Below are 13,462 nucleotides of genomic sequence, written 5' to 3'. Positions count from 1 at the left end.
GTAGCAGCCACAAAATCTGTGGTGCTGAGAGAGTATAGGGGCGAAGGAGGAATACAAAGGGCTGAGATGGTTTGATTAAGTCCTCTCTCTGTCTCTCTAAGGGGCCCATTTCACACAGGTGGGAAGCCAAGGAGGAGCACAGCCTGGAGAGGGCTCTGGTCCAGTTGGAGGAGGAGCAGCAGAGGTGAGAGGAAAAACCATATTATTCTGGGTTTTCTGGATATCCCAGAATGATGTGTGGAGAGATGGGAAAATCCCAGCAGTGCTGCTTGCTCAGCCTAGGGGGGCAACTGGGCAGATAACCCTGAACGGAGAAATATTATGACTGCATTGTGTGATGCCATAAGTGTGAACAGCATAGTGGGACATGGTGGTGGACAGTGCCAAATGAATAACAGGTCACAACTTCAGACTGAAAATCAAGCCTATTATCTTGAGTGCTTCGTGGAATGGATGTGGTTTCTGTTCTGTTCAGGTTCCTATGCTGTGTCCAACACTGCGTTGTCTGGGTGTCTCCTAGTAGTGCATTTGGCAGTGTGACTAGCCTCTATTACACTCTCTTCTTTCCTTTCCTTTCCTTTCCCTCCTCCTCTCCCCTTGGAAAATGTTGTGTTTGGATTTTAAAAGACCTTATATTTATGTGTTGTGCTGTGTGTGTTCTCAGTGAGGGCAAGTGGGAGAGGTGTGCCTGGTACTTGGAGTGGAAAGGGATGAGGCCTATGTTGGTTTTTGGAGCCTATGGGAGTTCATTCCACAATTTTAAACTGACCTCCAAGAAAGCTCTGTCCCTGTGTTCTTTACCCTTGTGTGGAATAATTCCATGTGTCAGAGGGGCTGAGTTGTTGACTGCAGTCCTCATCCTGGTTTGGAGCACAAGTGGTTCTAGGAAGAGGGCAGGAATGTTGGCAGGGGCAGAGTAATAGAAAGCTTTGCATGGGCAAAGAAACTCAAACTTCATGCAGAAGTCACTGCAGAGATACAAGGGTGGAGGGAGAGATGGTGAGAGCAGGAAGGCAGAATAAACTAAAATGTGGAGAGAGGGGAGTGGTGTAAGCTGGCTAGGAGAAGGCTGTAGTCATTGAGACAAGAAATTGAGTGTGGTTTTGTATCTTGGCAGTGGGGGTAGAGAGGAAAGGATGAATTTTGCAGATGGGAAAGTGAGGGCATAATGTGGATGTGCGGGGCAAGGAGTCAGCAATGACAGGGGCTCAGGAGATCCTGAAGGGAGGTCATGCCACCTCTCAGCCTGGAGAGACAGTCATGACTCAGGGAATCCAGCCACATGGTGGTGGTGGAATCCAAGAGTGTAGCCCTGGGGATGTTACTCTCTGATCCCCAGGTGATTTCATAGTCACAACTGTGGTGCTATTTACTGGGTGTGCTCATCACTGTTCTCTCCCCTCCCCAGATGTGAGAATCTAGCTGAAGTGAACACCCTGCTCCGGGAGCACCTGGGCAAGGCAAATGAGGTGAATACAGCCCTTAGAGAGGATGTGCGAAAACTGACAGTTGATTGGACAAGGGCCCGGGACGAACTGGAGCTCAAGGAGAGCGAATGGCGCACTGAACGTGAGGTAGGGTTGGGGTGCGGAGCAGCGAACAAGATGCAAGACAGGGGAGAGAGAAACAGTGAGGTTCTCTCTTCCTCCAGCCAGGACCATTTGTGGAAGTTTTTGCAGTTTTGGGTATGGATTGATGTTGGCTAGCGGAGTGGAGGGGATCAGATTGTATTGGTGGAAGGTGCTGATGAGGCAAGGCTGTGCTGCTGGTGGGGGCAAATATTAGCGAGATCATTGTGAATGCTGGGACTTGGGGGGCACTGGGAGCTGAGCCCTATCTGTGCTGAACACTGAGTCCTGTTACACTGGGTTATTGCCTTGTTGGAGTTAGTTTTGCATTTACACTCGGACACGATGCTGGATCAGCAGTTTATAGACTGGAGGACTGTGCATCTCCAAAACTGGTGGAGCCCTGGCAGCAGCATCACAGGTTTCCCTCCTGCCAGTGTGCCTCACCCCTGATTCTGAGGGATTTGTTTCTGTCCTGTTGATAAATTATGTAGTCATTTGCTTGGCCACACTTTGGTTCATTATTTTGTTATAAAATATACTCGAGGCCAGTGTCACTCAGGTGTATTAATATGGTGCAGAAAAAAGGTTCTACACAATACCAGTCTCCAAAGAGCAATCCCATGCAGCGATGTTACATTCACCTTATGCAGAAGGTGTGCTCCCTAAGTTACACATTTCAGCTGGTATTATATGATTTTACAATTACACATCTCTTTACATGTCAGTAAAATCCATTCCGTCAGTTTGTCTCAGTTTCCTAATTTGTTGTTCCGTTCCTTCCTCTTCTTTGTTTTGGATACTAGCATTCCAAGTACTGATCCATGAAAGTACTTCCCTTGTGTTAGGGAACCCAGAGAGATGGGGGCTTGCTGAGAAGCCCACCCTCTTTGGTAAATGGGTAGTGGAATGAGGTACATGCCCATGGGGGAAGGATGCCTTCCAAGGAAAGGAGGCACTTAAGTCCACTTGTCAGAGGTTTGAAGTAAAGGCAACATTATGGAAGGCTGCCAGTAATCTTTCAAGTTTGGTGCTACTCCAGCAAAGGCAACTGGAGGATTGTAAATTAGAATTAGGGGTGGTTAAAGGTAATTTGGCACTACAGGGTTTGGAGTCAGAAGGAGAGTTAACAGACCCCCTTTTAAGGGACAGGTGCTGGGAAAGGGGACACAGGTAAAGGCTCTGCGGTATCAGTGCTGGGAACGGAATACTGGGAAACAGACTCTCCCGGCATGTAGAGCTGTGGATATGCTTGCGTGAAACTAAACCCAATAAACATTGCATTGTCTGCACTTCGGGCTTCTGCTTTCTGCCTGCATGACAGGAACTAGTGGAGGGGGTGAAAGAGAGGCCTCCTAACACCTAGCTTATACTAAGACATAGAATGAATGTATCTTGATTTTGACAAGTTTCGTGTCTGCTTATGCAAAATGTTTACTTCAGCAAATGCAAGGCGTTCTGGAATGCTTAGCATAAGTGACCAGGTTTATGGAATAGTCCAGTTTCGGCTACATCACTGTTACAATATTGGTGCTTCATGCATACTAAAATATATCTATATGGTGTGGATAATACATATTATTAATATTATATAAATATATATGCTAGCCAGCAGATATTCATCAGCATCCCTCAAGACTGGCTCTTGGACATCTCTGCGGGGTGAGACAGGATTGTTAAGTGACTATTTTGTTAATCTCCATGGTGGCTGAGATTTGGGCCTGTTATTAGTTGCGCTCAGGTGGTGGCCCTAGGAAGGATGCTCAGAGTACATCTTTGGCCTTTCGGCTGCGACTGCTATCAAAAAACTTCTTTGTGTCTGAGGTGGTGACTCTCTCCCTGCTGGGAGAAAAGGGCACCTCATATGGTGTGAGTGGTGTGCAGGGGACCAGCACCATGTGGCTGAACTGCTATTTGCTTTTGTCTCTGCACATTTAGTTCTTTGAGGGGTACTTGAGGTGTGAACATGATCGACTTCTCAGCCTGTGGCGGCAGGTGGTGACCTTCCGCCGTCACTTCCTGGAGATGAAGAGTGCAACTGACAGGTGAGCAGGAATGGGGACTCAAGCTGTTGAGGAAAAATGGGTGCTTCCCCTAACACCTTGTTCTGAGCCCCATGGTGCTGGGTTTACAGTTAAAGGACACAGTGCTCCCTCTGACAATTGGAAATAAAAGAGATAACTATGTCTTGTTCTGACACTCTCCTTGGAAGATCTGGGTTGCCTTAGGAATCTTATTCTCTGGGGTGGCAGGTATGGGGTCCCAAGCAGAGATGGTAGTGAGGATGGGTTAGGGTTGCCAGAGCACTGTGAAGAGTCCTTGGAGGAATGAACTTGACAGTAGTGAGGTCTGGGCATATTTTCAAATTGCCTCATGAAAAAGTCAAGCTGCTCACTTTCAAAAATGCCTAAAATACACACCAGTTGTTCAATGATAATGGAAAGGCCTGAATTTTCAAAAGGGTCTAGGTGAGTTAGGCACCCAACTCCCAGTGAAAGTCAATGGGAGATGGGCATCTAATTCTCTTAGTCATTTCAGCAGATGGGCTTGATTTGTGCAGCTCCCATTTCCTTCTCCACCTCCTCTGTCGCTCCTCATCCTTCCTCTGTTTCTTTAACAGAATCATGAAGGTTAGAGATAGGAAAGATGCATAGGGTTAATCTAGTCCATAGTCAGACTTGTTTGTCTCTATCTGTTTTTCTAGTACTGTCTCTGTTTTATCATTGTAAATATCGCAGTTGGTGGGCTTTCACAGCATCTCTTGGGACACTATACTAAAGATGAGGACCAGGTCCTCTTAAACATATTTGGAAACAAATGCTGGGTTTGGGCATCCTAGAGTGTAAGCATATTGAGGACACTGCAGCCACATTAATTCAATAATCCTCCTTATTGTCCGGCCCCGTACGCTGTGAACAGGAAGGCTGAGAAGATAGGATGCTGCAGAACCCCATAGGAGAAAGCCCACAGGATAGAAGAGCAGTCATCCCAATCTCTGGGATCTTTCACAAAGAAGGAAAAGGAGCCATTAAAATGACTCCACTGACCCCCGTGCAAATAATACCTAATGTTCAACAGCATGAAAGGCAAATGGGAAAGAATCAGCACAGGAACTTTGTCCTAATCCATTGTGACATGGACATTGCTCAAAACCCACCAATGTAGTTTCTGCCCCATGCCCATACTGAAAAGTAACTGAGGGGAAAGATATCTGAGGACATCAGGTACTGCCAGAATTGCCCAGCCACAATGAACTCTTTCCCAGAAGAGGAAGATTGATCATAGGTTGATAAGTGATAGCACTGTCAATATTGATAGATCACGGGGGCTTGATAGACTTCATCCTGTGGTGATAAGGGTCATATAAGCAGCAAATTACCTATATAGAGAAAAGAGAGTTAGTATGCTGGCCTTCATCAACCAGAAAGTGCATGGGCCTAGCTTGCAGGTTGTATCTGGAATTAGTCATAGTACCTCCAGAACAGGGGTGGGCAAACTTTTTGGCGCATCGGGTTTTGTAAATTGTATGGAGGGCTGGTTAGGGGAGGGGATCATGGCCCAGCCCCCATCTCCTATCTGCCCCCTCCTCCACGGGACCCCTGCCCCATCCACACGCCCCTGTCTCCTGACCGCCCCCCGACTCCCACCGCCCTATCCAACCCCTCCTCTCATTCCTGATGGCCCCCCCGGGACCTCTGCCTTATCCAACCACCCCTTCTCCCTGTCCCCTGACTGCCCCTGGAACCCCTGCCCCCCGCTGCCCCATCCAACCCCCTCTCCTTCCTGACTCCTCCCCCAGGGACCCCTGCCCCCATTCAACCCCCTGTTTCCCCTGACTCCTATCCGCCCCCCCTGCTCCCTTACCGCACTGCTTGGAGCACCAATGGCTGGCGGCGCAACAGCCACGCCGCCCAGCTGGAGCCGGGCCACGCCGCCACCACCAAGCAGCACAGAGACTGGGTCGGGTCAGGCCAGGCTCTGCAGCTGTTCTGCCCCAGGAGTTCACAGCCTCGCCACCCAGAGCATTGTGCTGGCGGTGGAGCGAGCGAGCTGAGGCTGCGGGGGAGGAAGGACAGCAGGGGAGGGGTCGGGGCTAGCCTCCTGGGCCAGGAGCTCGGGGGCCGGGCAGGGCAGTCTCACAGACCAGATGTGGCCTGCGGGCTGTACTTTGCCCACCTCTGCTCCAGAACCACAGTTGGCTATAGGAGCTGAAACTCAAGCAGAGAAAATTTTGCATTTGTTTCCTTAAGACATTGCTCAGTAACTATGAAAACAAAATAACACACATTCTTCATGGTGAGGAAATTTCTACTCTGTCTGATGGGAGACAGTCTAGATATTATGCTTTAGTCAGACACAAGTTATTTGACTCAATATTGGGGTAGCTGGTGAAATTTAAATGTTCTGTGTTGTACAAGAGGTCAGACTAGATGATCTAATGGTCCCATCTGGTCTTAAACTCTATGAATCAAGAATAGCTTGCCTACTCGATAACTGGAATTGCTTTACTAAGTCAGACTTTGCAGATACCATGGTGGAGACTGGGTAACCTCCGTGTCCTGCATACCCATGGTGTAAGACTTTAAAAAAAAAAAATTTCAGTCAGTCTCAGCAGTGGACTTCTGCCACCAGTGCTGCATCTATCGTCCCCTGTTCCATATGTCAGTGGGAGTCTGTAAACCTGGAGGCCTATGAGAATGAGACCTTGGACAAAGGCATTTAGAAGTCACTGAATTAATAGCTGAGGACAAAAGAAAATGATACAATTCCACAAGGCCATTAATAGAGTAATTTGAGTTCTTCAGAGCCATCTGGAAATTGACAGATTCCATTTACCTCCAAGGATAAAATAGATTAATTGGCCCAACCGTTAAGGCGTGTCAGACCCCAAAGTGTAGGAAGGAATGGGTCAGTCCATGAAAAAGCTGTAATCTTCACTCCCAATCCAAACACCAGATCTAGAGAATGGCCAACTATATATGCTGAGCCAAAAACCACCTGGGACAGCTCCAAGAGTTTCATGGCCCTAGATACAATACAGTCTAGATGGAGCTACTATAAGATTGGTGCATAACTGGTTGGAAAACCATTCCCAAAAAGTGGTTCACAGTCAAGCTGGAAGGGCATATCGAGTGGGGTCTCACAGGGATCAGTTCTGGGTCCAGTTCTGTTCAATATCTTCATCAGTGATTTAGATAATGGCAGAGAGAGTACACTTTAAAGCAGGGGTCTCAAAGTCCCGAACCGGGGGCCATCTGCATGCCGAGAACCTCCCCGCTGCAGCCTGCGGAGGAGAGACCCATGCAACCACGCTGCTGGCTACAGGCGCCGCCTCCCCGCAGCACCCATTGGCTGGGGGAGAGGGACAGAGATACCATCATTAGTCGGCGAGCAGAGCCAGCCACGGAGGCAGCATTGTTAGTTGCCGGGCAGAGTTAGCCATGGAGGCACTGTCACTTTTTTCCACAATGAATATAAACAAGTCAAAATACCGAACACAACTATCTGATGCATACCTTGCTGCAATCCTGAAGATTTCAACTGCTCAGTCACGGAGGCCAAACATCAACATACTGACAGAACTGAAGCATTGCCAGGTGTCTGGCAAACACTAAAAACTCTCTGGAAGGCAAAGAATTGTATAAAGTTATATGACAATTTTATTATTTCTAAGAAATTTGAAATAAAAAATACAATATAAAAGTTTTCTTTTCTGAACACCATCTTCAGTGACATTATTGGCCCGCTGGGAGGATTTGAGGACTGGCACTGGCCCTAAGGTAAATTGAGTTTGAGACTCCTGCTTTAAAGTTTGCAGATGATACCAAGCTGGGAGGAGTTGCATGTGCTTTGGAGGATAGGATTAAAATTCAGAAATGATCTGGGCAAACTGGAGAAATGGTCTGAAGAAAATAGAAAAAAAATTCAATAAGGACAAATGCAAAGTACTCCACTTAGGAAGGAACAGTCAATTGTACACATACAAAATGGGAAGTAACTGCCTGGGAAGGAGCACTGCAGATAGGGATCTGGGGTGCATAGTGGATCACAAGCTAAATATGAGTTTAACAGTGTAACACTGTTGCAAAAAAAAGCAAACATAATTCTGGAATGTATTAGCAGGAGTGTTGTAAGTAAGACATGAGAAATAATTCTTCTGCTCTACTCCATGCTGAGACAGCCTCAGCTAGAGTGTTGTGTCCAGTTCTGGGCACCACATTTCCAGAAAGATGTGGACAAATTGGAGAAAGTCCAGAGAAGAGCAACAAAAATGATTAAATGTCTAGAAAACATGATCTGAGAGAGAGAAGGCTGAAAAAATTGGGTTTGTTTAGTCTGGAGAAGAGAGGACTCAGAGGGGACATACCATATTTTCCGGCGTATAAGACGACTTTTTAAACTAAAAAACAACCCCCAAAAATCGGGGGTCGTCTTATACGCCGGGTATAAACAGGCTTCGGCTGAGCCAATCCTGGGAGGCGTCTCTCTGGTGTATGCCATTAATGCATACAAAGCCTGCTCGGATTGGCAAAGGTTGTAATAGCCTGCCTCTCTGACTCAGCCAATCCGAGCAGGCTTAATAGATGACACCGCTCCCCTGAACTCTCTGCCCTCCTTCTCCTCCCCTTCCCCGGCTTCCCGCGAATCAAATGTTCGCGGGAAGCCTGAAAAAAGTATTGGGCAGGTAAGCCGGGCGTGTGGGGGAGGGGGCGGGACGGCTTACCTGCGGCGCCGGTCCCGGTGTCGGCCCGGGGAGTCGGGCCCGCGGCTGCGGCGCCGGTCCCGCTGTCGGCCCGGGGAGCCGGGCCCCACGGCTGCGGCTCCAACCCTGGCCCCTGGCAGGGGTAAGAGGCCAGGGCCAGGGCTGGGACTGGGGCGGGGGAGGAGGGGTTGGATCGGGCAGAGGTTCTGGGGGGGCAGACAGGGGATGGGGAAGGGGGGGTTGGGTAGGCGCCGCGTGGGAATTCCGGGGGTCTGTTGGGATGGTGGTGGACGGAGTCGGGGCAGTCAGGGGACAGGGAGCAGGGCAAGTTTGGCAGGGGGTGGGGTCCTGGGGGGGAGTTAGGGTTGGGGGTCTTGGGAAGGAGTGGTCAGGGGACAAGGAGCAGGGCAGGGGGGGTTATGGGTTGTGGTTTCTGAGGGGGGGCAGGACGTGGGTGGGGGGTGTACTCACTGGACGGTTCCCTACCGGGTCTTCGGTGGTGGGTCCTTCAGCCTCGGCAGGGGGGGTAGTCTTATACAGCGAGTATAGGCCAAAACCTATGTTTTAAGTGGAAAATTAGGGGGGTCGTCTTATACGCCCAGTTGTCTTATACGCCGGAAAATACGGTAATAGTTTTCAAGTACATAAAAGGTTGATACAAGGAGGAGGGTGAAAAATTGTTCTTGTTAACCTCTGAGGATAGGACAAGAAGCAATGGGCTTAAATTGCAGCAAGGGTGGTTTAGGTGGGACATTAGGAAAAACTTCCTAACTGTCAGAGTAGTTAAGCACTGGAATAAATAGCGTAGGGAGGTTGTGGAATCTCTGTCATTTGAGGTTTTTAAAAGCAGGTTAGACAATCACCTGTCAGGATTGGTTTAGCTAATACTTAGTCCTGCCCTGAGGGCTGGACTAGATGACCCCTCGCGGTCTCTTCCAGTCCTATGATTCTATACGATTCTATGGCAGCCATGATATCTTGAGTTAACCTAGTAAAAATATGGACGTTGAAGTCACTGAGAACAGTGACTCCAGTGCCATTGCAGAAAGAGGAATCCAATAAACTCAGCCAGGGATTCCGGTGCAGCATGCAATCTATATTTTAATACTATGTCCAAAAACTATGTTAAAAGAACATGAAGGTTTCAAATAAAGAACGCAGAAGATAATTGCCTGTGCAACCTTAATTCAGTACCCTAGTGTGTATGCATTATGATACAGTCTTTAATTACATTTTTGCATACTATTTTTCCCACAGGGCCCTATGTCATGCAGTCCAAGGATGGACAGTGCTTTGGGAATGAATTGGGTGTATAGTAAAGGAGGTTGTTCGTAGGACCCCTGCCTCATTTGTTGTAGAAGTTGAAGGTGTTGCCGGCCCAAAAGGCCTGAGGCAGCAAACAGTGATTCGTTGCCCGGAGTGCCTCGCTCCAATTAGACACACCAGGGTGGAGAAGCAAAAAAAAGTTTAGTCTTGCCCGGAGTGCCTCGCTCCAATTAGACACACCAGGGTGGAGAAGCAAAAAAAAAGTTTATTTGAGATCTCAAAGCGCGTGCTCGGAGACCACGTCTCAGATCAAGCACACCCCAGAAAAGCAGCTCTCTGTCTTTATACATGATCTTAGCTAAGCATGTCTATTACCCCCAATGCCCAGCTCCCCCCTCCCCCCCCTCTTCTCCCTCCTTTCTAGTTCCCATACAGCAAATACATTATGAAGCAGCAATTACTCTAAACAGGTTAGATCATACTTGGCAAAAAAACATATTATCTCGTTAGTAACTTTTCTTGACCGGTCATTCTGTTTCACTCCCTTTAGCCAGGTGCAAGCAGGCTGTATAATTGCCTCCTGGTACTGATAACTAGTTGCCACACATTCCATTCTTTCCATCTAGCCTGTGGAGTTAATTAAAGTCTAAACATGGACGCGGTTCGGACAAGCAGAGGCCTAATACAGGGAGCCTTCATTGGCACTGTCATTTTCCACCCCTCTGTCAACACTGGGTCATGCCTGGTGCCACCAACAATTCCCTCCTTTGAGAATACTCAACAAACCTTTGGCTGAGTGTTCTCATATACTGTGGACAAAGCATAATTGAGTTCTATGGAGCTGGGGCTGTCAATGAGAGGGTACATAGGGACCTTCGGGGCACGGGGGGTACAAAGTTTACGGAGGAGCAGTTTAAAACAAGCAAGCAGGTTAAAAACAAAAGGGACCAGGCCCACAGGTTAGGCTGGCCCTGTGAAAATAAACACAGCCAATGCTCAGAGTGTTCACGGGGAGTGCGCTGTAACTGTCCAAAGGGGTCACAGGGCATTCCCAGCAGGCCTTACTGTTGCCTGAATAACAGCTTAAGTCCCAGATCGTCGTTGGCAGTCTTCTCCGCAGGTTGGACGGTCCACCGTTCAGGAGCTGGCACTGCTTTCAGACGGGAGTAGTGGATCCAGTTCTTGTATCCCTCGACCTTTGCTGCTGTGTGGGTGATCAGCAGGACGGTGTGAGGTCCCTTCCACTTCTCTTGGAGAGGCTCGTCCTTCCAGGTACGAACGAGAACGGAGTCACCAGGCTGCAGGGAGTGGACAGGGGCATCCAGCGGGAGAGGCTGCAAATCTTTGGTATACCTGTGGAGAGAACAGAGAACAGCAGACAGAGAGCACATGTACTGAGATAAGAAACCGCAGCCTACCTCCCACTCCCCTAACAGAACCGGTGTACCATTCATAGGCCATGCCCTCCCAAACATAATTTCGAAGGGACTAAGCCCTAACCTGCCCTTTGGGAGAGCACGAACTCGGAGCAAAACAAGGGGTAAGGCATCAGGCCACCGAAGAGAAGCCTCTTGGCAGACCTTTGAGAGATGCCGCTTGAGTGTCTGATTAGTACGTTCCACTACTCCACTGGCCTGTGGTCGCCATGGAGTGTGGAGCTTCCAGGTGATTTGTAGAACATCCGAAATCCCCTGAATGACTTGCGATGTGAAGTGTGTTCCATTGTCAGATTCCATCCACTGGGGGAGTCCAAAGCGAGGAATGATCTCCTTGACAAACTTGAGAGCCACTGTTCTGGCAGTGTTGTTTCGGCATGGGAAGGCTTCAGGCCATCCGCTGAATCGATCCACCATGACAAGGAGGTACCTGAACCCTTGGGTTCGGGGGAATTCAGTGAAGTCTACTTGCCACACCAATCCTGGCCCTGGGGTAGGTTCCAGAGTGGCTGGTGGCACTGACACTCCTGGTCGAGGGTTGTTCTTTTGACAGACTAAACACTCAGCCTGTACCTGGGAAGCCAGGGGTCTTAATCCAGAGGTTAGAAAATACTTATTCATAAGCTGGGTGAGAGCCTCCCTTCCAGCGTGAGTGGTCTAATGTAGTTTCTGTAGTACTGGCCGTATTAGGCTTTTAGGTAGGAGGATTTTTCCTTCTGTGGAGTGGAGCCATCCCTCCTTTGCCCATCTATGACAGCACTGCTCCCATCAGTATACCACTCACAGTCTGCATTTGAGAGCGGTTGATCTTTTAAATCTGGACGGCTGGAGTACTGGGCATCTATGATTTCTAAACAGTCATGTTCCTGCTCCTCTGTTTCTGGTAACATAGTGGCTGGGTTGAGGGAGGGGCAGGTCTGCAGGGTAACTTCAGGATTTTCTAGGAGTTTAGCCTGGTACCGAGCTACCCGAGCTTGCGTGAGCCAGAGACCACCCTTAGTGTCCAGCAGGGCTTGAACCATATGAGGGGTATACACCTGCACAGTCCCCCCCAAAGTCAGTTTCTCTGCTTCACCAAGCACTAGGGCAGTTGCCGCGACAGCTCGCAAGCAAGCTGGCCACCCCTTGGCAACTTGATCCAGTTGTTTAGAGAAATATGCCACAGGACGTTTCCAAGTGCCTAATAATTGAGTAAGCACTCCCAGGGCTACTCCTTTTCTTTCATGCACATACAGTTGAAACGGCTTAGAAAGGTCAGGCAGGCCGAGTGCCGGGGCTTCCATTAGCTTTCTCTTTAATACTTTAAATGCCTTGTCAGCTTCTGAGGACCAGTGAAAGGGGTCGTGATCCATTCCCTTAACACATTCATACAAGGGCTTAGCCCACAGTCCGAACTCTGGGATCCATATTCTGCAAAAGCCTGCCATGCCCAGAAAAGCCCTGAGCTGTTTACGATTGCTTGGGACAGGAATTTGACAGATTGCTTCCTTCCTCTCGTTTGAAAGCTGTCTCTCCCCCTGTCTTATGTGAAATCCTAAGTACTGTACTTCTGAGAGGGCAATTTGAGCCTTGCTCTGAGCTACCCGGTATCCTCTGAGTCCAACAAAGTTCAGGAGGCTCACAGTGGCGTGGAGGCAAGGGGTTAATCCCACCGCCCCAATTAACAGGTCGTCCACATACTGCAGGAGGAGAATCCCATCTGGAGTATTCCACTCCTCCAGGTCTTTGGCCAGAGCCTGGCCGAACAGCGTGGGGGAGTTCTTAAATCCTTGGGCTAACACAGTCCAGCAAAGTTGCTTCTTAACTCTTCGGTCGTCTTCCCACTCGAAGGAGAAAATCTCCTGAGATTGTGTGTCGACCGGAATTGTGAAGAAAGCATCTTTCAGGTCTAGGACTGAAAAGTGGGTGTACTACCCTCCTATAGATGCCAACAGTGTATATGGGTTTGGAACAAGGGGGTGCAGAGTCTTAACCCGTTCATTAACTGCCCTCAGGTCCTGGACCAGCCGATAGGTGCCATTGGGCTTTCGAACAGGCAGGATGGGGGTGTTCCAGGCTGACTGGCATTCTCGCAGTACCCCGTACTTCAGAAACTGATTTATAGTTTCCTGCAGCCCTTCTCTGGCCTCCCTCTTTATCGGATACTGCTTGATCCGCACCGGACTTTTTCCTGGCAGGAGCTGAACTTTAATGGGGGTGTGATGTGCTGCCTTTCCTGGGACCCCTGATGCCCATACTAGAGGAAAAACCTGGTCCTCCCACTGGCTCCACTCTGGGGCTTGCATGGCTGAGGGCTCAACTGCAAGAGTCATTATCCAGGCATTCTCTGGGGGCAAGGTGAGGGTGATTTAATCTTGGGTGAAGTGCAGGGTGGCACCTAAGCGACAAAGCAGATCCCGTCCCAGTAGAGGCGTGGGCAGTCGGGGAGGTAAACCAGCTTGTGGGAGAGAGTTCTGTCTCCCAAAGCACATTCTGCTGGGCCATACACT

At 49.1% G+C, this 13,462-nt stretch overlaps 1 protein-coding gene across 7 annotated transcripts in view; it reads left to right on the top strand.

Annotated features, from left to right (window-relative positions):
- The window catches only part of CEP250 (centrosomal protein 250), a 153,221-nt gene that overhangs the window by 13,408 nt on the left and 126,351 nt on the right, over positions 1-13,462 (top strand). For all 7 annotated transcript variants that reach the window (XM_044985125.1, XM_044985126.1, XM_044985124.1 and 4 more), the window contains exons 4-6: positions 102-184; positions 1,409-1,574; positions 3,507-3,613. In XM_044985125.1, the coding sequence (XP_044841060.1) occupies positions 102-184; positions 1,409-1,574; positions 3,507-3,613 (356 nt within the window). The remainder of the gene's footprint in view (positions 1-101; positions 185-1,408; positions 1,575-3,506; positions 3,614-13,462) is intronic.

Source organism: Mauremys mutica, chromosome 13, assembly GCF_020497125.1.
Source record: "Mauremys mutica isolate MM-2020 ecotype Southern chromosome 13, ASM2049712v1, whole genome shotgun sequence".
Lineage (NCBI taxonomy): Eukaryota > Metazoa > Chordata > Testudines > Geoemydidae > Mauremys > Mauremys mutica.
Note: the sequence above shows the minus strand (reverse complement) of the source record. Positions and strands in the feature narration are given on the sequence as shown.